The sequence below is a fragment of the Numida meleagris genome, chromosome 2 (genome assembly GCF_002078875.1).
Source record: "Numida meleagris isolate 19003 breed g44 Domestic line chromosome 2, NumMel1.0, whole genome shotgun sequence".
NCBI classification, from domain to species: Eukaryota; Metazoa; Chordata; class Aves; order Galliformes; family Numididae; genus Numida; species Numida meleagris.
Window position 1 is genome coordinate 111,761,347 of NC_034410.1, and position 24,559 is coordinate 111,785,905.

General features: G+C 39.7%; 1 protein-coding gene across 1 annotated transcript in view; it reads left to right on the forward strand.

The window, feature by feature from the left end:
* Positions 10,757-24,559, forward strand: part of CLVS1 (clavesin 1) — an 87,462-nt gene continuing 73,659 nt past the window's right edge. Inside the window, exon 1 of the mRNA XM_021389063.1 lies at positions 10,757-11,365. Within this exon, the coding sequence (XP_021244738.1) occupies positions 10,977-11,365 (389 nt within the window). The 5' untranslated portion in view covers positions 10,757-10,976. The remainder of the gene's footprint in view (positions 11,366-24,559) is intronic.

Below are 24,559 nucleotides of genomic sequence, written 5' to 3' on the forward strand. Positions count from 1 at the left end.
GTCCTTCTAGACTAGTGCCAGCAGTGATCAGCAGGGGAAGACTAAGGCAAGGAATAAGAGCAGGGCAAGGATATAAGCATTCTTTCCAAATGCTAGCCCAGACTCCAAATATTTGTGTAGCAGGGACTTACTGAGACAGAAGTTCATGTTAAACAACCTTTTCTTCCAAGGATATATTCAACACTTCTTTGAAGCCTGAATTTCTGTGGAAATGTGTTCTACAGATTCACTAAATATTTTGTGAAAATTAGGTCCTTTGGTTGGATTCAAAGCTAGATATAGTAGGTTTCCTTTCTCCTGTTTCTTGAATGGAAAATGATAGGGAGATATCGTTCTAATTTATCATCTTCATGCTGTTTATCCTTATTAAACAATGAAAACAACAGACCGCTATTATAACCACATTTACTCATCTCTTTTTTCCATACAGAAGAATTCTACTCTGCTTAGTCATTTCTTATGAAGAAGTTGATCCATATCTTTATCATCATTCCTCCTTATTACTCAGTTTTTCACTATGTGGGATCCTTCAGTAACTCACACAGGAGATTTGTTCAATGCAAAGAGACCAAGAGTCAGCTGACTTAAGTCACTACTTTCCAGGAATTGTATACAGAAAAAGAAGAGGAGGAAATGCATTTCACTGTTAGCTTTGATTAGTCTTACTGTGTTTATATGAGCAGTGGAATGTAAATTTGGTTTGCTAAGGCATTAAAGTCTTTCAAGTACAGCTTCCTATCATAGCTCTTAAGAGGCTCATACAGAAATAAATTTTCAGAACCAACCGAAAGAAGTTCTCTCTAATTGTAATTTCTATGATGCTAGCTAAAGCTTACAGATCCCTGTAAAAAAAAAAAAAAAAAGGGTGATTGTTTTTGCAGTAAGCAGAAGACCTGTCGAGCTCCTTGTCAAAAGATATCATGGAAGAATGATTCAGAAATGTATAGCTGTTTTAGGAGAGACTGAGAGAACTCACGGATGAGAAATTTGCCCTAAAAATACAGACACAGCATTGATGGGGGAGTCCCTGAGCTTAAAATGTTTGGGAGAGAGGCTGGGAGAGTGCTTATCCTGTTTTTATACTCTTCGCTAGACATTCTCTTTGGCTGCTATTAGTGCCCTGAGCTAGGTGTACCTGTAGTCTGACCCAGACGAACTTCTCTTACAAACCCAGACTGCCATCTTCATTAAGACAGCCAATCTATAATGCATGAAGATTACCCTTTCTGTGGCTGCTGTAAATGCCGCAGGAGGTTGTGCTGTCCCAGAGTTTCTCTAGAAAGAGGCGATGCGCGAAAAAACGTCAGTAAAGACCATGCCACCAGGTGAAAGCCCGCACTAAGCTCTTGGTGACGGGCTGTGCTGTTGCTTCCCCGGCTGTCAGCAGCCCTCGGCTCCTTTGTCACCACTCCCCCGGCGGTTGCGGTGTGCCGAGCCCGCAGCCTGGGAGCGCCAGGAGCGCCGGGAGGCAGACGGGCGGGCGGCAGGAGGGCTTAGGACCCAGGGGGACGGCAGCCTCCGAGTGGAAGGACCCAGGCTTTGGTGCACACGCCTCCTACCAAAAAAAAAAAAAAAAAAAAAAAAAAAAAAAAATCATAGCCCCGTGGAGCTGGCGCTCGCTCATTCACAGTTTTCTAGAGAGATCTGAGCCTGAACCTGGGAGCCGGGAGATCTTTCTCACCCACCCAGCTCAACGGCAAGGACACCTACAGGGGGAAAAAAAAAAACAAAACATCCCACGCAGCCCCCCGCCGCCCCGAGGCAGGCTGCCTGGCTCTGTGCAGGTATTTGGATTTGTCTTTTCTCGGGTTGCGGCAGGGCGGCTCTCCGCGCTCCCGTCCCTCCCCCGCGCCGCCGGGCCCGGGCTGCGGCTTTTCAGCACCGCTGGGCGGACAGCTCCGGCCGTAGCCCCGCCGCGCTGCGGACAGGGGCCTCTCCCTGCCTGCTCCCCGCCCGGCCCTGCCCCGCTCCTGCCTGCTGCCTACCTGCCCTACTCCCTATCTTCCCTGCTCCTTGCCTGCCCTGCCTCCTGCTTCCTTGCCTCTCCTGCTTTTCCTGCTCGTATTTCCTCCGCCTGCCTGCCTCACTCCACTGCTCATTACTGTCTCCTTGTCTCCTGCCTCCACTGCTTGCCTTCCTTGCGTGCCCTGACTCCCTGTTCCCTGCCTCCTCCATCTCCCTCAGCTGTCTGTCCTGCCTCTCTTCCTCCTTCCCTTGCTCCCTATCTGCCCTGCATCTCCTCCCCGCCTGATGCCTGCCTGCCCTGCTTGCCCTACTTCCCTTCCCTCCCTTCCCTCTCCTGACTCTCATCCATTCCCTGCATCCTGACTCCCACCTACTCTGTTTCTTTTGCCTCCTATCCTTCTTGCCCTCCCTCTATGCTTCCTGTCTTCTTGCTTTCTGCTTCTCCGATCTACTCTCCTCCCTGCTCTGCTTCCCTGCCTCCTTTCTTCCCTGCCCATGTTTCTCCTCTTTCCTTTCTTTCATACCCCATCTTCCCCTCCTGCTTTGCTTCTTCATCAGCAGCCCTGGACGAGGGTATGGGAGCTAGAAAAAAAAAGAACTTAACTCCCCAGGTACTGAGCAAGCAGGGGAAAGAGTACAAGATGGAAAGGGAAGTCTAGATCCAATTTCAGAGCAGATGAGAGGTGAGAGGAATGGAGAGGGTAGGGTTAAAACTGGGAGTTAAGTTGCTGAGACCCTAACTAAGTGCAGAGGGATAGAAGCACAAGCAGATACTGTTGCTTATCGGCAAATTGATGGCTGTTTTGACAAGGTACATTCAAACCAGAGGGCGATGAGAGATTAAAGGAAGGGGAGAATGTTTAGGATCTGTCAAATGTTCTGCTTTTCCAAAGGCAAACAGTGATGAATAATGTGTGCAGTGAAGAAGCAGGGTTAATCATGCTTACCCCATGAATCCTTTGCTCTGGAGGGAGTCAAGAATTAAGTTTTGGTTTTGCAAGCAGCAAGTGTTTTCAGGGAGGATTTAATGCAGAAAATAAACACAAAGCAAATAACTGCTTGAGAATCCCCATGCATGCTACTGATTTGACTTTAATTCTGTCTGCAATGGTTTAATCCTGGTGAGGGTGGAGGAGGGTTGAAGAAGGTCATAGGAAGAAGGGAGCTTTCAGTTTCAAAATGCTGATTCCCGAATCTAAACAAGCTCCAGGAATAATGAAGTTAAGGGGCAGATGGCTAGTTGTTGTCCATCACTAAACAGTGACTGGATTGTATTTGGAAAGAAAAATTAAATTACAGAAAGGCTGCTTTCATGTGCTTTCTGAGTAATCAGATGGCATCACGGATTTTCTCCAGTAAGAAAAGTTAATGCAATGCCAACATCTAAATGACAGATTATGTAATAGTATTATGTCAAGTATTGCATAGCAAACGTAAGGATTTTCTTTTTTAGATAGTGATAAGTCAGATAACCATATAGATCTTCTCCAGCCTTGCAGTCTGTACCCCACATTGAAGTTTGGATGGACAGCTCATGTTGTCAGCACAATTAGGTCTGATAAGTATCTGCTGTAGGATGATGCTCATGATCTTAAGAATTTTGTTGACTCATCTAGCTTTGAAAGCTATTGGGTAGTTTCTAAAGATTAGACCCTTGTAAGATATATGGAAAACAATAATGTAACTTGTTGTAAGAACCTTTCCATGCTTACCTTACTATTTCATCATTTCTGACAGAATCTGGTGCAGAGACCAGATTCTTTTATACTGAGTAGCACGGAGAGCTACAGAGTAGGAGTAAGCAGTGCAGCTGAGTTTGGCAATAGAGGGACTGCAGAATCAGCCCCATCACAATGAGCCATAATTCCATAAACTCTGTGTTTTGAGCACAGAAAATGTTGTAACAAAATATGTAACAACAACCTGCTTGTCTTTCTAAAGAGGGCCCTGTCAGTGAGAATACAAATTATCAGCCTTATAAAAAGATGGAGAGTATTTCTTTCAAACTAAGCACCATAAGCGCCTGCAGTTTTTAATTTAAGTGAGGAATTAATGAAGTATTTCTGCTATTGTTTGGCAAATTAGTATTATTTTCTCTCCTGGCCCACTGATGTGGTGTACAGCAAAAACACAAGCATGATGGGACAATCAGATCCCACTAATAAGAAAAAATTAGGAACATCAGTCCTTTATGGACTTAACTTTCGCAGACAGTTATAAGTCCTTTACATGTTGATACTACTACTGCTCTTAGGATTTTGACTAAGAATTTCCAAAAGCTCTTTTTTTTTTATCATTAGTATGATTTGTAGAAATAAACTTCTTAAGTTTAATATGTTTGAATGCGCAAGGTATTATCAAATTACATTAAACTTCATTTTGACAGTGTTAGAAGAAATGTACATATCCCTGTGTTTTCACTCCTTGGGTAGGAATGGAAGAAAAAAACACAGTAAAATTGCATGAATTCTTGGGTGCAGAAATCCCCTTTTTCTCCTCCTTCCCCCTCTCCCACCCCCAAATCCATCTTTCCTTCCCTACATTCCTTTCTTCCTTCCATCTGCCCTTCCTTCCTTCCTTCCATTCATCTTCCCACATTTTTTTTCTCTCCTTTCCTCCTCTCTTCCTTCCTTTCCTCTTTCTGCCACCCCACAGAATGGCAGATATCTTTCCCAGTCATAGTGAGTAAAGAACTAAGTTTGCTACTGACAGGGCAATAATACACAACTGTGGCATTTAATATTTGTAAAGGAACATAACATTTATAATGTATAGCAAAACTCCCATGCAATTTGATAAACTTTATGTTATTACAGTTGTAGTACTAAATATCCTGACTATTTATTTTGTTCCTTCTTCTGTATACGTTTATACAGATGTCATAATACGATTTCTACAGTGCATTAAGGAGTTTTCAGGCACCAATATTATCATCCCATGCTATCATTTCTCCTCATATCTTAATTATCAAGCTCTTGGGGATTAGATTTTGTGTTTTACACACTGCTGATAATTTCTGCTGAAAGAAGATTCTATACAATTGGACAAAGTGGTTCTTTGTTCGGTAGTGGCCAGGATGATTTTTTGCGTGGTGATGCTTCCATTTCATGACTAACATGGAATTCCCATGCAGCCTGCTGCTTTTTGACATGCCATAGGTCAGATGTCACATTCCCATAGGGATTAGAAGTTTATAAGTAGTTGATGAATACCTAAAACTTTACAATTATGTTCTGGAAATAGATTAAAGCAATCTTATTTAGTTCACCACTAATTTGCTTATCTTTTTTATATACAAGTTCTCTGAGTTCTCCTCCTCAGCATGTACTCCTATTTCTTGAATGTTCACTTTAACAATAAGTTTTCAAATTTTATGTCAGAAGATAGTGAGGTAATCTCTTTATTTCACATCTATCAACCTTGTCTGTCCCTCCTGATGCCTATCGGCTTGTAGCATCAGCAGGACAGCTGCAGGCCAGTGTTGAGACATGCCTGCCCTACAGGCAAAGAGCTAGAAGGATCAGCTGAGTTGCTGCCACGTTTTGTGCTGAGCCATGGCTAAATTACCACTGTTGGACAGGTAGATGTGGCCCAAGGGTAACCTGTAACTGACTCGAGCTGACAAGAAGTCTGTAGTATGAGGGAAATAGGGATGTGTGATGTATTGTTTTTACTGAACTGAAGGAAATGTCAGGTTTTGCACCTTGGAAAGAAGATCATAACCTGGGAAAGTGAGAACCATCAAATTCCTCACACAGCTGTTAAAGTCACAAACATTTCCTATTTTCATACTGAAGAGAAGCAACAGTTCTTTAGCCAAGGTTTACAGGAGCACCAGGGCTTCAAGGAGGAAGGTCTGCAACATTTAATTCATTCAAATTCACTGGGAAAAGTGCATCCTGTAGGGAAGCAAGAGACATGAATAATTTGAACAGCAGTCAGGCTATGAGTTTGGGAAGTAGTGGCTGCTCTTGGAAAAAACAAAAGAGAGTCAGATTTTCTCATTCCTATTTTGAAATTAATTCATGGAGCCAGGGTACAGGCCTTTCTATGTCTGAGCACTCAATCTCCAGTTTGGATTCCTACTAAGGTAACCAAGACTTCAAAGTTCCAAAGGAGATGATTCTGTGAGTTCAGCTATGGGTCCATCCTGCCCTGTGGAGCAATCCCTGCTAAGCAGAACACATCCCAGAGATGTTTTCCATAGTTTAACATCAAAATATTTTTTAAAAAGAAATTTAATGAGATGACACCCACACTCTGAAATGAAATCATTCTATCTAACCATTTTCCCACCCTCTCAGCCCACTCTCTTTTGGGATGACTTCAGAATCTAATATATGCATGAATGCTAGGAATCAGGAATTATATAAGGAAACAAATCATAACAGTGGTGACTATTGACACCAGGTGAGCATCAAAGGCCAGTGCCTTCGCCATTTGAAAGTTGTAGAAATGAACGTTCACGTGGTGCGTATCTTTGGACAGAATGGAAAATTCTTATTAGACAGAGGTTTCTAAAATCTATCTGGAATTGAAGTGGATGAGGAAGGGCCAAATGAATATGAGGACAATATTTCAAGAATCAAATGGTGTTGTAAAAACAGCAAAGTGGGCAAGAACAAAATGGTTCAGACAAGCATCATGTTCACTGAGGAAAGTTTTGGCCAATTATCCAGGTGATGTAGGGCAAATAAGTGTTGAATTCTAATCAAGAACAGAGAGTTCTAGAGCATGTTAAGACCTTTGAATGGATAGTGCTATATAGATACATTCTAAATATATTATTTTAATTTTAGTTAATTAAATGTTGTTTTATCATTAAGACTTATTTTTAAGAGTCAGGCAAAAAATATAAAGTGTTTATCTGAAAATCATATCCAATTTACAATATTTTATTCAACCTAAGTCCACTTTTTGCTCCTTGTCATCCTCTTGAAGAGAAAACAAGCTGAAATGGTATGTGACACCACAGTTTTGGTGAAATTTTCCCTTATTTTACTGTATTAATAAGTTGTGTTTCAAATTCTGTTAATTATCTTTCCTTTTTTAAAGCTGAGTTTTGTTCCTTTGGAGGAATGATTTATTGTAAGCGGTTGCTGAAAGACATTAGGAGAGCAAATAGTGCCCTGGTAACTAAGAGTCACAGCACAGAAAAACAGCTGTTGAGACTATAACAAAGACTCTGAGATTCCAATACATAGCAATAATTTTCAAGATAGGAGAAAAAAGGCCAGCATCATAGAGCTGTCGGAGTGTGTCTGGAGAAAATCTACAAAGACGATCAGAAGGCTGGAGCACCTCATGTACTAAGAAAGGTTGAGGGAGCTGGCATTGTTTAGCTTGGAGAAGAGAAGGCTCAGTGGAGACCTCACTGTGGCCTTCCAGTACTTGAGGGGGGAGCTTATACGTGGGACAGGAACTGACTTTTATCACTGTCTGATAGTTATACAGCAAGGCTAATGGCTTTAAATTAAAAGAGAGGAGATTTAGATTAGATGTTATATAGAAAGTCTTTACTCAGAGCGTGGCAAGCCAATGGCACAGGCTGCCCATAAAAGCTATGGGTGCTCCATCCCTGGAGGTTTTCAAGGCCAGGTTGGATGGAGCCCTGGGCAGCCTGATATAGTGGCTAGCAACCCTGGATGTAGTAGGGGATTGGAACTGGATGATTTTTAATGTCCCTTCCAATCCAAGTCATTCTATGATTCTACAATCCATTTGGGGAAAAAAAAATGCAGAACAAAGATGTAAACACCTGAAAAACTGGCAGATGGATAGGAGCTATACAAAACACCACGAGAGAAGAAGTGCCATGTGTGGGAGGGGATGAAAATGGAGAAGACACTTCTGCTATACCTTTGGGAACAACTAAGATAAATCAGTACCATGTGAGAAGGCACAGTAACAATTAAACTGGTTAGCTACAGAATGTTACATTTATTGTTAGGGTAAAAAGAGTCATTCACTGATGTAAATCAAGCACCTTGAAGTCAGTGATGCTAGACAGAATCACTAATCCCATGATTTGTGCCACCATTCAGATAGAAAGAACAATGTTCATATACATTTTGGATTATTTTGAAATATGTAGCATTACCCCAATAAAGCATTTTAGTGCAAAGGTTGTTCCAGCTGTTAATGAGGATAATTTATAGATGCTGTAGCTCAACTCACTACCAGAAATCTCTGAAATACATTTGAAAACATTTCTTCTGTTAGACTGAAGATTTGTAAATTGTTTTTTGGCAAGAAAGTTTGACAGGAAAGGACAATAACTCTCTCACCTTGGGTTCATCCTGGGGATGAAGGGTGCTGATCCATTTAAATAAAGTAAAATCAGTAGAAAAGTTTATGGTAATAGCATCATTTTTGACACTAACTGCTTGGGAACCCTATAAGAAAATCTGAGGGGCCGAACTTTCCCTCCTTGGTCTATCCCCATTTCCTTCTGGAGCAGACTGCAGTAACCTTTCAGGAATTTTCCTCATTTCCAAAGAAGCGCCTTGGTGGAGGTGGGAGTCTGAAAAGGACATTAGCAAGGCATGGTTTTACTCCCATAAACTCCCACAAAAGCAGTGAAACCACTGAGGTCACATTTAACTGCCACAAGTCACAGTAGCTCCAAATTCACATTCAAATTCATACTGACCGAGCCAGAGCTGACACAGCCCCTAGATAAGCTCTGTGCTTCCACCTCTCCTCTGCCAAGCACCCTCGAGCACAGCCAGGTGTCTTTGGGCACTGCACTACCCCAGTGACAGTGTCACACTTAAATACACCTAACTAGCTCTGTGGAGACAATTCTAACTCAAAGCATGATTTATGCAGTAAAATGCTAATGCCACCATTAATTTGAGATCTAAAGCACAGAAAATTGGCCTGATTTTCCCATGCTCTACATCAATTTTACATCAGCAGAATTCTGTTAATACCAGCAGAGTTATCCTAATTTGTGCTAATAAAGGCAAAAGGAAAACATCCTCTTTTTGTGTGTGCAACCCAGCTTTCATACGATCCATGCTTCTTTAACAATTAAGTAACCTGCACCCATAGATTAGCCCCCCAGGACTTCAGGGCATGTTTCTCTGAAGTCTTTCACACTCTGTAGAGACTTGTAAAAGGCAGGCAGCCTTCTTTCCTCCCATCTCTGCCTTTTTCTACTTTTTCCTAGGCTGACGACGAATCGTTGGATGCTCTACCCTGCAGGTAGCTCTGTGTATCTTCAGCTCCATAGTGAATGCAGAAAGATGCTGCTTAACAAACTCCCTTTTGTATCACCCATTGATAAGTTGCATGTCTGTTGCTGTTAAATGAAAATATTTGGGGGGGATTTCTCTTATCCTTCGCCACAAATGTCCTATAAGCAAATATGCAGAAACACTCTGTATTCAAATTTAAGGATTCTGGGGCTGCTGCTATGGTATCTAAAATGCAGTTTCTTTCAATGACAGGCAAGCTCATACAACAGGGGACCTGGGTTTTCCCTGTACTGATTAACTTCCAGGACCTGCAGTGTAACCTTGAGCACCCCTGACTAAGAAGTACCCTGGCTGCTGCCGTCCCCTTGGTTTGACATGAGAGCGCTGAACCCAGGGGAGCACCGGAGTGGAACAGTGTTTGCATTATAAATAATTCATGATTTTCCAAACAGCTTTCCTCAAATATAATAAAGCGTATCTTTCACTCAAGGATTCCCTTTTAATTTTTAAATCCAATTTTTCTTTTTTCAGAAATTAGAGAGAGAGATAAATCAGCTAGGCAGTGGCATTTTTTGTTTGCCTGTCTGTTTTTGTGATGCCTAAAATACTGGATGGATCTTGATCTTCCTTCACGCACATTTCACAGAGGAACAGACCTTGATCTTATTTCACACAAGTGTAACTACACAGACTTCGATGACAGCCTCTTGCTAATTATGTCACTGAAATGCAAGGGGCTCACTGCATCGTTTTGCTGATACATAACAGCTTAAGCAGCTCTTCATCTAACACTCATAAAAACAAATTCAAGGTAAAATACAAGAATAAAAACAAAATTCAGAACTAGGTATTTGAGAAAGCTACAAGGTTCTGAAGACAAGAGTGTGGCATAAAATATATCTCTTTGCAACTAAAACGCCAACCCTGTCAGATTAGATTCATCAAACACTTTATTCATGGGAAGTTTCCCATGAAGGCATTCTAAGTCTCAATGGGAAATATTTCGGAGCAGTTTTACCAAGCAGAAAACACCCCTGATGTTGGTGGAGTTCTGTTTTAGTTTTTAGCAGTTTCATGAGTAACTCAGGGGCTAGTTCAAGGAAAGCTACAGGCTGACAGTACAGGTGATAAAAACAAGCCAAGCAAGTTCTCATATTTAGCATATATGCATGTATGCAAATCTGCAAATTTAAGAAGCTGAAATCTTGCTTCTGTTTATGGTTGAAAGAAATTACTATTAACTTTACTGTGGTCATTCTGGGCTTGAAGTTATGGAAAGCTGGAGCTCCTACACTTTTATAAGACAACTTTGCAAATAGTATTTTAATGCTAAAATGATATGGCATATAACTGTCAATTAATCAGAGTGCCTTTCTGAAAGATTAAATATTCAAGATATCAGTGATTGTCTTACACTAACTATACTCAGTCTGAAATTATTTGGCTGCTATCCTCTTACATATGAAGCCTACAAAACAATTTTATTGCTATATAAATTTCAGAAATGTGTTTATGTAATCTTTATATGCATATTTAATCTTTTTTTAAAGAATATATTTTCTTTTTCTTTCAGAAAGTGATGGAATAAACAACACTTTCCTTTGGATGGATTATACAACATATGAACTGCCAATTACTCTTTGTGCAAGAATAAGAAAAACCCTTCACTTTCATTTATTAGGTATCAGCTTGACAACAGGAAGCTTTTGAATGGCTCATGGTCATAGCAGACCATTAATTGAATGGGATCAGCACTTCTCCTACTAAAATATCTGAAGTCAAGGATTTGGAAAAGAGATTTTTGCAGCGATGACCCATTTACAAGCTGGACTTAGTCCAGAGACTATAGAGAAAGCCCGTCTGGAACTGAATGAAAACCCAGACATTTTGCACCAGGATATCCAGCAAGTCAGGGACATGATCATCACGAGACCCGACATTGGGTTTTTACGTACAGATGATGCCTTCATCTTGAGATTTCTCCGAGCCAGGAAGTTTCACCAAATGGAGGCCTTCAGACTGCTGGCTCAGTACTTCCAGTACCGCCAATTAAATCTGGATATGTTCAAAAATTTCAAGGCTGATGATCCAGGAATCAAACGAGCTCTGACTGATGGGTTCCCGGGAGTACTGGAAAATCGTGACCACTGTGGCAGGAAGATTCTTCTGCTTTTTGCAGCCAACTGGGATCAGAGTAGGTAAATGTAGATAGTGTCCTTATCTTTTTGCATACATTTACACTCAACTCATAAATGAATATTTGTGATCATATCAAGAGCAGAAAGGTCATTTTTTGTAAAATCTTTTGTAACCATGAGTCCATTTCACTAAAACTTTTGTCCAATCTGATCACCTCTCATTCTTCAGATTTAACACCATTGAGAACCAAGGTTATATCAGGATAATAGGATATCAAATAAATAGTTTGTCGGTTTTATTTTGTTTGTTTTTCCACAAATATTTCCAGGTTTTAGTCAGATAGTGTTGATTTGCTATAAATACATTAATGCCTATTATATAATTGCTTCAGTAATATCATAGATTAGCTTAACAAGGTGTCAGAAAGCAAAACATACTCATAGCTCTTCTGACCATATTTATTCTATCTCCAGACTTATTCACAGATGATTTTTTAGTTTTAATCATGGCAGGAATTACAGCCTCTGTTACAAGATTTCTCCAAACCACATCATCATACCTACACACTCTGGTTAGAGTATACTTGTTAGTCTGATAAATGGGAGATTCATGCAAAGTATGTTTTCTGTTCAGATCATTTCTTTACAGAGTATAAGCAAAGATATCTACTAGCCATTATTATAAAATGATGTTCTTAAATGTTAATGCTATCAGTCATTTTTCACTATCTATTTGAAGTTATATAAATAAGGAGAAAAGGTGATATGTTCCAAATACCATGTTTGCATTGCCCTCTTTGTCAGAAGTTATTCCATTCCATTTTCCATGCCTTCAAGGTGAAAGGGAGATGTTTAATCAGCTGTTACGACTGCTATTTGTTCTGCTGATTTTTGATAAAAGTCACACCAAAGAACTAGATTCAGATTCAGGATTTGAGTATCAACAATTCTGAGGAGTTCCAGGCAAGAGTTTGGCTTGGCAGAGTCCTAAGCTGTCCATGAAAGTGTCTTTCATCCTTAGAAGTCAATAGATTAAAGCTTTGCATTTATGTTACAGAAACTATAAGAGATCAGTACATGTGTGCCTGCATGCTTTCATATTCCTCGTTTTCTGAGAAAATCTTTCATCTCCTTGTAAAAAAAGTTGTTCAGAAGTGCTTCTAATTTTCTTTTCATGCACAGATACAGTAAATAGACGTACAGAAATATAGTTTTGCATGAAGAAAAGTATTTGGTGAAATCCAGAACTGAAGCTGGTGATAAAAGTCTTACTGAGTACAAAGGGGCCAGAGTTTATCTCCTGACTTTCTGAACAATGAGCTTGACATTCTTCCAAACATAGAACCCCTCCTTTAGAAACTGGGATGGAAAAAGAGATGAATAAGCAGGTATCTTGAACTAATAGAAAGCATCAACTTTGCTGGACAGAAGCATTGTGGCTCTGCTGGTTGCATTAAGGGATTAAAGTATTACATAGAGCTGGGTTCAGATTTCTGATCCCTCAACAGAATGAATCCATATGATTAACCTCATCCACCAGAACCTCTTCTGGGCAAGCTGAGAATGCTGTTGTCAAAAGCTCAAGACCAAGGGTTTTGACAGAAAATTTATTCTTGCAAGATTTTGGCTCAACTTTTCTTAAAGTCCTTTTTTAACTTTTCAAACGAAAGGTTGGGACTAATGGAACAGGAAATACTTTTCTAAGTAAAACTCCTCAGTGCACTTGAAAATCCCATCCAAATTCTACCTTGCTTCTCCCCCTGAAACTCTACTTCTGGCTGGATTCAAATGACAAGAAGTGTTATTTCTGTCAGTTTTTGTAGCACTGCAACTCACAGGTCTGAGAAAGGAGTGTTTTGGGTATGAATAAGGGACAGGGTTTGTCCTCTAAGTATTCAGAAGTAAGATCTCTTCCTTTTTTTTTAATGTGAACAGTAAACAGGAACAGGAAATGATAAGTAGGACCTATTAAGCAGCAAGGGAACAATTTATTGACTAGAAGAAATACGCATATATTTTTCAAAGAAAAAAAAGGCCTTGTGCACATCTTACAAATATGTTTCTTGAATTACTTTTTGATTTGTATGTCTTCAGTGATGGCAAATTGTTTACAAGCTTAGATGAGTGGTTCACAAAAAATTACTAATTTGTAAAGAATCCTTTAAAATCAGCGTTATAATCCATAAACTGACTCTCAACACAGATTTTCATATCATTTATCCTCCTGGGAATATGGTGACTGAATGGAGCACATCTCAAGCAACTAGAAGCAGCCTGAAAACTTTTTGTTCTTACAAATATATCGATTATTTAAAAGAAAACACCATTATTTAGGTAATGTGACTGCTTGGAAAAATCAGATTCAAGATTTTTTTTAGGAGATTCCTGGTATCAAAGACAAAACTTCTATGTGAACTTGTAGAAACATTGAAATTTTAGCTTCAAGAGTTAAATCGATAGATCCAATATCTTTAGAAAAGTAACTTTGCACTTGCAGTCTCAGAGTTTCCAGCTTCAACTTCCAGCTGCTGTACTGTGTTATTAAAGAGACTGCGATGTTTTCAAATTTGTGTCCTAAATATGTCATCTTTTAACCTCCTTTTGAATTCACTGAGAATGCCGCTGCATTTTTAGGAAGTTACTCTCAGGCAACAAGATAGTACCTTAGTTGCTCTACAGCAGTGGTCCTTGTGTTCACTTTTGATCATAGTGAAAGTAAAACAGCTAAGGCCCTTTTCCTTGAGGGCAAAACAACCATTGTATTGTTCACAAAGTAAGAAAATACTTGTGGGAAGTCAGCACAACAAAGATTATGTTCTGTATAGTACCACACTAGTTTAACATTTTGCAATATATTCGTGCTGCCAAAGGTTAAATAGATGGAATTTATGTTCTCTCAGAATTAGAAATATTTTCCAGGTTGTTTATATTCTGCGTCATTCTTTTGTAAACTTTTCCTATCATTTTAGCATTGTTGCTAATATGCAGATGGATGAAGCAATTACAAACTGTTGTTAAGAAAACATCATGTGGTAACACAATGTCACATTTCTCTTTGGTAGTTCTCTCCTTTTAGATATAAAATTGCCACAGTTTTCTTAGCTACTCAGTCACAGTATGAGCTCATGTTCAGCTCAAATTTGCTCCCAAGTCACTGTTTCCCAAAATACAAAGAACACTGCTAAATGTGTCATACATTGTCATCTATAATGGGGGCACAGTCTAGCATGTGATTCACACTCTTCTGCAGAGCTAAACCTCTTCTCCTCCTCAATTATCATTGCATGTTTTTTGTGACATCTGCAAAGCTCACTGGCATGAATTTTATTTTTGCTTCCACATTGTTGAAAAAATTAGTGATTATTGTTTTGAATAAAACCTCCTTGATGACTAGGAAAAAACCACCAGGTCTGATAATTCTTATCCACAGATCACTACCTGCAATCTACCTTTGTGCCTGGCTTTCTTTCTTTTAGCATGTGCTGCACTGGTTTGGTTTTGCTCCTTTTTTAAAGAAAGATTTCTTAAAGATAATGTCTTTACTTTCTCTCTAAGCCCCATGTAGTAAGATTCAGAAGTTATCTGAATCTATTCTTTAATGTCAAAATATGATACAGAATGAAAGACTTCAGTGACATTGAATAAATGAAAATGAGCAGATGGATAGAAAAGAAAGATCAGATTAATTCCACTTTGAGGGAGAGGAAAAATGTTGAGCTGTATTACTGTACATGAGTGAATCTTTGCCAGGGAGGGCCATCATTCACTTTGTTCAGAGGTGCAAAATAATTAACTGCAAGGCGTGAACTCACCCAGAACTCATGTACGCTTCACATGTACCACACCTTATAAAGTTATTTGTAAATAGAAATCATGGAATATTAAAGATAGGTAAGTATGTCAAACTGATCTTGCCAGAAACTTGTTTGATGAACTAACTTGCAATATGAAAAATTAGTTTGTAAAACAAATACTTATGTACATGCATATAGGTTTGAGGGGACTTGAACCAGGATTTCTCATAAATGCATACGCCACATTCTATATTACAAGCATTCCTCCTCACAGCTTCTCATTTCCTCAGTCTCACCAAACCTAAGCCCTCACCCCCCTGATGCACCTTGTGTAAAACTGAACCTTTTAAAGAAACCAGATAAAAACATGTTTTTAGCTGTTAGATTGAGGAAACACTTCACTAGCTACCAGAACTGTTCCTAGGTTGGCTGCTGCCTTTCGATATACCTTGCTCACACACCTGAGAAATGGTGGCTTTAGATGAACAATTCAGTGGCAGGCATTCATTAATCTTCCAAGTAGAGATATTTCCTTCAAGGTTGTTCAGCCAGAGTAAAATTTAGTTTTGTGTAAAGAGCCAGCACAAGGGCTATCTCTGTTCATGACATGAGTTACATATTGATCCCTTGCAAGTAGGGCCTTGGGGCAAAGGGCTGGAAGATTGCCCATTGTCTTTTATAGCAAAATGGTAATTAATTTTTTTCTTCATAGCTGGACTGTCAAGTCTTAGATACTGTCAAATAGCTTCAACTATTCTGTAAGGAAGACAGAAGGGAAAGCTGCTTTGTTTACAGCATGCATTCCTAATTCAGCTGCTAGCCATAAATTCTCTTTTATTAACCAAGGAGTCCCAAATGCAAGATACCTCCCATTCCGTAGAAAAGTGTATTGAGATAGGCTGAAGGGCAAGGAAATATTCTGACATAGCGGTAAACCAACAGCTGTAAATATTTTAAAGGATCATGACAGAAAAGATGACATCCTTGTTGAGAATGTTCATGAATGGTGTAGTTGCAAGAATGTTATCATCAGCAGACCCTGTTTGAATGAATGAATGTCTCCGAGGCTGGTTATTCCAATATATTTCAAGGATAATCTCAGGTACTTACTAGAATATGATGGAATAAACATCTATTTACACTGATTTATGGTCACAGACAAACTGCAGCAATAACTCAGCCTCATAGCTGTTTATTATGAGAGATTACTGCTGAAATATGACAAGACCTAACACTAGAATAATTTTTACACAGCGTGTCTTTGTGTTTGGTTAGGAGATACTGATTTTGTGTTGGGAGATGCTTACACTAATGCAATCTGAGGCTGTCATTCAAATGTCACAGTGACCAACAAATAGCCTGGAAGTGCAATATATTAAAAATAATTCATGTTGCCTTACTACATTAATAAGCTTGTCTGAAATGGTAGCAGAATTTGGGGAAATAGAGTAAGGAAGTGTAACATAAGCAGAATACTAATTTCAAGGAGCAAAAAATGTGCAAATTAAATGTTGGACAAAGAAGAGGCAAAACAAGCTCTGCCATGAAATGTTTTAATTTACTTGGAGTCAGCAACTTAATTCAGTTAATACTGTTTATTTTAGAAGCCGAGTTTGGGAAAGCATTTTGTAGCCCGTATGAGCGACAGAAGAATGACATACAAAAATGACAGTCCTGGTTAGGGCTGAGAAAGGAATCAAAGAAGAGAGAGAAAATGTCTTAAAAAGAGGAAGAAAAACAACAGCTTGGGAAAGTTACAAGACATATGTTGAAGAACAAGACAAGCCTAACTGAAAGGAATAAAAGCAGTGGAATGAGTTAGGGCAATCTGACACAAATTGAGAGGAAAGAAAAGGTGAATGAATGGTGTGGAGATGAGGACTGATTGAAGAGCTGTGAATGGTTCCAGCGAGTGAGACAGACAGTTGTAGATGGTGTAAGGGATAACAAAAGGTAATGAAGCACAAACTGGAGGATCGTTCTGTGCCACTTTCCTCCTATGGAGAAACCAAACCTAATCCTCAAGCTTTATAAGCCACAGGAGACAGATGATGAAGAAAAAATACAAACACACAACACAACACAAACATGCACATGAACACTCCTTCCTTCCCAGGCTGACTGAGAAGAATAATATTTTGTGTGAGGGTTTATGTCTGTGTGGCAGAAAAGAGGAACTTTAGACAGTTGTGATAGGGAGGACTCTGGCTACCGTGTCTCTAGAAAACGACCCATGTTCCTGTGTGAGCCATATATGCCATCCATACAGCTTTCTCAAGATTGTCATTTATTTTAGATTCTTTCCTCTGAACTCAGAGCCCCTGCATCAGTTGCATTTTACATTAAAATAATCACTGTTTTTTCACCACAACCTGGTAGGTGCCAACCATCTTCCACTTTTAACAGATTCAAAGCAGCCCTGGGGATGCTTGGGAACTGCTGCAGTTAGCAGTCTGTGCAATCCTAGAGGAATTACAGTGGATAACATGAATTCAGCCAGGATGTGCATGGGGGCATGAGGGCTTAGGGAATACTGAGCAGCACATAAGGGTAAATCCTTCCCTCCCACCACATTTGCCCTTTTTCAGGGTGTTTGTCTGCCTTGGTGAGGCTGGAGGATGTGGATGATGTCAGATCCTGAGGCTGCATTGGTGTGAGTGCCCTGCCCATACATAGTTGGGATGCTCTTGATTATTTCATGAAAGAAGTGCCTGCCACAGGCATCTAAAAATCTAACAGACCAAAGAAAGGTGGAAGCTGAGGTGAAAGATGGAGGATTTGAAACATAGAATCATAGAACCATATAAGCACAGAATATCCTGAGCTGGAAGAGATTCACTATGACCATTGAGTCCAACTCCAGGCTCCAAACAGAACCACCCAAAACTCAAGCCCTATGTCTCAGAGCATTGTCCAAACATTCCTTGAACTCCATCAGCTCGTGGCCAAGAACACTGCCTTGTGGCTTGTTCCAGTGCCCAGCCACCCTCTGGTGAAGAACCTTTTCCTGATATCCAACCTGGCCCTCCCCTGACTCAGCTCCACATCATTCTCTCAGGTTAAATGGATTAAAGCCGTTCCGATAAATCAGCTTAAAACTCCAATTGCTAAAACTCTTCAGTGCAAGATATTTTGCTTCTTTTGACATGGTTAAGGCAATAAAACAGGTGGAGCAGTATAATTAATTTGCCAGGACAGAAGGCACGACTGCTAAAGAGAAGAAAATGGAATCATTCCTTGAGGAAGATGAAAGTCTTGTCTCCAATTCTGCTTGAACTCTCACAGTTGCTGTTTTTAATAAGTGCAGCAACCACAGAGAAAATAAAAAGCAGCTATCCCTTGCTCCCAAGCTATGGTACTTGCAGCTCTGGAAACATCTTGGTTTTCATTTGTAGTGGGGGACAGAGGGCAGAAGAAGCTAGTTAGCCTCCAGCTGGAACTATTTTCTCTGTAACTGCCTATTTTCTGTTCACGCTGAGCAAACATGCATCAACGAAAACTCATTTTTTAGAGAAAGGTAAAGCATAACTATCTTTTTTGGAACTTTTTCTTTCTGGAGAGATGGTATTACTTTTTTATTGTAGACAAGAGGTGGACAACAGGTCTGTGTATGCATTAACACACATGGTGCCAGTTATCTTGCATTCATGTGGTTTAAATCACAGCACCAAGTAGTGTTATGTTGCTATACAGATCAATAACAATCTATTTGAAAAATGGATGTGGATTAAGTGCATAATATCCCATAACACATCTTCAGAGGACTGAAATTCAGGATTTTATTGAAACTGGAAAATTCTAAACTATTGATTTATATGCCATCCTAAGTAAATCTATTTATTTAAAATGTTTTTCTTTGAATTTAACATTAACTTGATTTTATGAAATATCAAGATGTAATGAAAAATAATTCCTTAATGTCCATGGCAGAAGTTAAATGGTGACAAGTGAAAGAGCTGTCATGTTTTTGAAGCAACAAGTGAAGAGACACCAGAGTACTCTTCAGTAATTCATGAGTGCAGAAGAACATGGAGCAGGAGCAGTCAGGCTGACTGAACAGCACACTCTTCAGGGCCTACACTCCTCTATGTATAACATTCTTTCTTCCTAGAGATTTTATCTGAGATGTTCTCTAATTTATAGAGGTTCTTGTACATCCAGCCTGGACCACTGTCAGCTTGGCCAAACATCCCACTCTTATATGTTAAACATACACAGATCAATCTACGGGGTATATGTGGAGTCTGTCCGCAGAGTGCTGGGATGCATGTTAACATGCTGCATTGCTTATGTATAAGTTCTTCTGACCAGGAAAATCCACACCTGAACCCTACCTTACCTGAAGAATCTCCATCCTTCCCTATTATCTTGGACCTGCGATCCTCTAAGCTGTTGAAGCTTTGTGAGGTTTCTGAATAAGAATGCATTGCCTTGTTTTCCCAGGGATAATCCTACCCTCTGCTGTGCAAGTATAAAAGTGGAAGTGTGATTTATATTGAAAGAGAAAAGACTGCTGAAAAATTCTGCTTTCAAATGCACTACAAAATTCATTTGAAAACTGCAATAATAAAGGAGGAGGAATAAATTCTGACCTGGGGAGAGACAGTAGAGAATCATTCTGTTTGTTTAGTACTCATTTATATGTAAGCCACTTTTACCCGGCTACTGCAATCTAAATTCAGTTTCACTCTGATGAAGCTTTAAATTCTGTTTTAAAAAAAGACAGCTTTGCAAGTCTGGGGAAAGGGGCAACTTGTGTACAGTGCAGCTGCTTTTCTTTTTTTTCCACTATATTATTATTCTCTGCTAAAATTCATGCACAGGTACATATGCATTCCCTTCCTTTCAGAGAATGCATTATATGATCCATTTTTTTTAAAGTTCATCATAATTTGGAGAATTTACTTAAAAAGAGAAAGGCATGTCAGTTGTAAACCGTGTTAAAGGCCAGCAAGCCTTCCAAGACACCAGACATACCTGTAGTTACTGGTTTAGTAGTGGCTGACACATTTGGCTCTACTGGGATTTTCTCACTTCTTGGCTTGTCAAATAAGGTGTCCATGGTTAATTAATGGAGATAATACTGACTATGCACAGAAAGATTTTGAGGGAAACTTTGGACTACAAATGGAATGACATGGTAAGGTAATGACACTGAGAAAGCAGTGTATTAGCTGGAAAGCTGTCCGCAGGACACCAGCAGCCATTCGAAGTTACTTCCTTCAACAGAACTGTAATCAAAGTACTAGCACAACATGCAATAGGAACTAAATCAGGAAATGAATAACAGAGCAAGAAATCTGGAAAATAGGACAATGTAAGAAAAGCTGAAGGCAGTGGGAAGAAATGAGATAAAATCTTCCCTTTATAAATAAAAGTTTACCTTAGTGAAAGGCGGTAGTGGCAAGTTATTGACCATCTCACCGGGGATGGGAATGCAGAACAAAAGCAAATTAAGTAATCTTCAGAAAACCAGAACTAGATCTCTGAAGATTAGCAAACATTGTGCAGTGATTAAAATGGTTCAGGACCTGAATAAGTAAGTGAGGCAGTCTGTGAACTCTTTATTACTGGATTTTTTACTGAAGAAGTCAGACAAACCAGGACTACTTCTGATGACACACTGCAGGACATGTATGAGATGCTGTCAAGTCACTTTTTATCCCTTGTTTCTAGGATTAATTTGCCTTTGGAAAAAGCCTCTGAAGAGGATAAACTCTGAAGATGCTTTGAGCTATCTTGCAGTTTAAGAACATAAAGATTATATCAGTAAGCTCTAGTATATAAAATACAACGGTCTATCTTGTATATAAAAGATGTTGTGCAATTTTCCCTTCGGGGATTTTGAGTACGCATTGGGTGTTTTGTGCCTCTATTGTACTTGAAAATGGATGCTTTTGGTGTTTAATGATGTTCTACTGGCAGTGCTTCTTATGCTGGAGCTGTGCTTCCCATTCATGGTACTCTAAAGGAAATGTCATGGCTGCAAATTTCCTTTTTTGTATGTTGCAGTCTTCTTGCTGGATTAGAAACTGTTTGAAATCACTAAATAATGTGAGTATTCTAATTTTGTGTAAAGGTTGCTATGCCTATATCTTTAGGTATACAATCCATCTACAAATAGTCCTTCAGTAGGGTTTTCTGTCATGACCACGAGTAAAAGAAGTTCTAAGAATTAAGGAATCTATCTGTGAGCAAGTACTCTGCCAGGAAGAGTATGCAGATGAGGTTAGCGAGAATGGGACTTTCATATGTTTGTTTTACTTCTGGAGGTCTTGGGGTTTTCCATGGGAGGGCATTTCTGAAGAACTGAGTCTGGCTGTTGCATGAAATGTTTCATACAGCCATAGTGCTGGCTACGCGTTCATGGACAGGATGCTCCAGACAACATAAAAACCCCACCGCCTGTTCTGTTGGCTACCACTGAGGAGAACAGCACAAGGAGAATCTTCAGAGAATTTTCTGGACCTACTGCATTCCTACAGCCAAGGACACTTAATTACTGTAGAGCAACCTTCACCTTAACTGTGAACTACACTGGGGAATGTTTCTGGCATAGATGAGTATCTAGTCTCTGAGCTCTTAAATATGTTTATTGAATGCTTTCAGATCTAACACATCAGAAATGCTTTCCTAATAGAGTGGGTTTGAACTTTAAGGAGTTTAATGGACTGTCTCATTTCAACTATACCAGAGCCAGTGAGAGACAAGCTTTGAATAGCAAAGGTTGTATTAACATAAAATGCAGGAAGGTAACCTACAGACAGTTGTCAAATGTGATAAAATGCAAGCAGTTACATGTACAGACTTTAAAAATAGCTGCACCAAAGCTCTTGCTTGGTCAACATGCACCATGGCTGTTGAGCTGAGTGTTTACAGCATGATGTATTAAAAAGAAATTGAATCAGTACTGGTCAGTTTGTGCTCACTGGCAACCAAATCAGTCTTGCATGTGAATTTGTGCATTTTTTACTGTCAGGTCCCTACAATAGCAACATGGAGAAGAGAAAAGCAGCACTGACTTCCTTCCCTAAAGGAAGGGTGTGCTGGGATCTCCCTGAGGGCTGGAAGCAGTGGGGAACCACAGGGACTCAGGTCAGGGCCTGGCAGCCCATCCTGTCCCACTGCCCCAGTGAGGAGCTGGGCATTGGGCATCTCCCTGGGGACAGGCTGAGGCTGGGACATGGCTACATGGGTGGGGATCTGGGTTGGAGCTGGTGAGGGAAACTAGAGTCAGATATATCTTGGAAGGACTGGGCAGGGCTGTAGGGATGGGTCAGAGCCAAGGTCAGGTGGGAGATTAGTCCCCAGGTGAGGGTATGGGCCATCAGAGTGCATGGCCCGGCATGGTATGTGACACAGCACAGGTGGGACCAATGGCGAGAGGCTGAAGTTAAAGCAGCACCACTGAGGACCCTTACAACTTCCTCTCTGCCAAAACTATATCCCATCAGACAGCCTGCAGCTGGCTGCATCCCAGTCAAGGAATACAATACAGGCCTGATGGAGGGGCTTCCAGGGAGGGAAGGTCAGATAGTTAATTGGTGACACAGGGAAGAGATAGCTCAACCTTTCCAATGTGTCATGTCACTTCTTTAATCATGATTCCAGAAAGATACAGAAGGAAACTGGAACTAGCCCCAAGCAACAGACAGACTTCAGGTCTGACCCAGCTCTTACACCGTGGAGAACAGGAGAAACCATCTGGCTACTTTTTTCTCACTGAAGAAACTCCCCTTCTCCCAAAGACATGATGGAAAGTAAATTTTCGGATACTGCCTAAGCTTGGCCTAGGCTGTGTATTAATGTCTGCAGTTGCTTCCTTGTGAGAAAGACAGGATAACAGGAAGAAAAAAAAAAAACAACATAGGGAGAAATGGAAATAATCATGCTAGAAGTCAGCCAAAGGCTTCAGGATGAAATATGCAATCACAGGTGCTCACTTTTCTAGTTCTACCTCCTAGTTGGTCACTCTCTTCTTTGAAGTGCTGAGACAAGACAGGACTTGCTGCAGTCAAAAGTAACTGAACTGAATGAATCAGAACAATTTCAGATGAGTTACCTCTTAAAACATTTCAACTACCACAAAGCAGGTGTGATTCATAGCTGTGTCCTCCAAGGGAACTGGGGAGTGGGACAGGACAGAAATGATGGGCTGTGGCCAGGTGGATGGGAGCAAGGGTTTCATCAATGCCCTGCTTACACAAGGGCCCATCTTGCCTTGTTCTTCCAGCATCATAAAGTTTATTTTATTCTGGAATGAAAAATGGCCTAATTCATGCCTTTAATCTTGCTGTAGGGCCCTCAGTAAAACTTGTGCACGTGACTAAGTTGGAATAGGTGAACTTTAAGACTGATTTCTGACTTTAACTTTCAAGAAAATGAGTTAGAAGAATGCAGAGTTGACCTATTTTTTTTTTTTCCAAAAACACATATATTACAAGGGTTCATGCATTTCCAAAGAGAAGACAAAAACAATTTTTATAATACCTGATTCAGCAACAGATATACAAACAAACATATATGTGAGTAACCCCAATGACTATGGAAACAAAATACAGCACTGAGACTATTTGTATTCCTTATGTTAGGTATTTGCTTACATACCTTGTGGCTTAATATATTCCCCATGCAGAAATGGAAGCTGAGCATTTACTTGACTGTTAAGCAATGTGACTAATACTAACATTGCAAAATGTCAGCCAAAACTGAATAAGCTGAATGAAACGTAATGGAAGAATGATGATTTCTGGCAGATCAGGACAAAAAAAAACAACCCAAAACCACAGAGTGGCTGGAAGAACTCTGCTTTGTGTGCATGTGTGGTTTTCAATTTTGGTTTTGTTTGAGGTTGTTTGTTTTTTCTTTTCCAAGTGAAACAAGCCACAGTATATTTTGTTCGTTTTGTAAAGGCTTCATCACTTGTACTTTGTCTCTGATATTGCCGTAGGATTTTTTTAGTTGCTTTTTTGTCAAGTCAAATGATTGGCTAAAGAGATATAGGTACCACAGTTGCCTTTAAACAAATTAATTCTACTGCTGTTAAAACTGTGATTAGATCTATAGCAATGATTTTTCCCTAATTTCCCACTTTCAGTACAATATGTAATAGCAAATAATAACAGAGAAAAAAAAATGTCACCTGATGTAGTTTATTAACAAACCCTGCAATTTTGTTTTAATATCAAATTGCAGCTCCAGTATATTAAATTTTCCAATTATCAGTTATGGTGCAAATATCTGCAGTGCCGTATCCTGAAATGCAAGCTTTGCTCTTTTAAAAAAAGACTTCAATTTGCATTTCTTCCAGTGAAACAGAGTATGTTAATGGCAACACCCACTCCCTAACATCAAGATGACAACCCATTAGATCTCTAGGAAGATTAATGGTGACTTTCTATTTTTATAAAGTTTTGTCTGTTTGTTGTTTTTAATGGGAAGGAATAGATGAAAAAATATA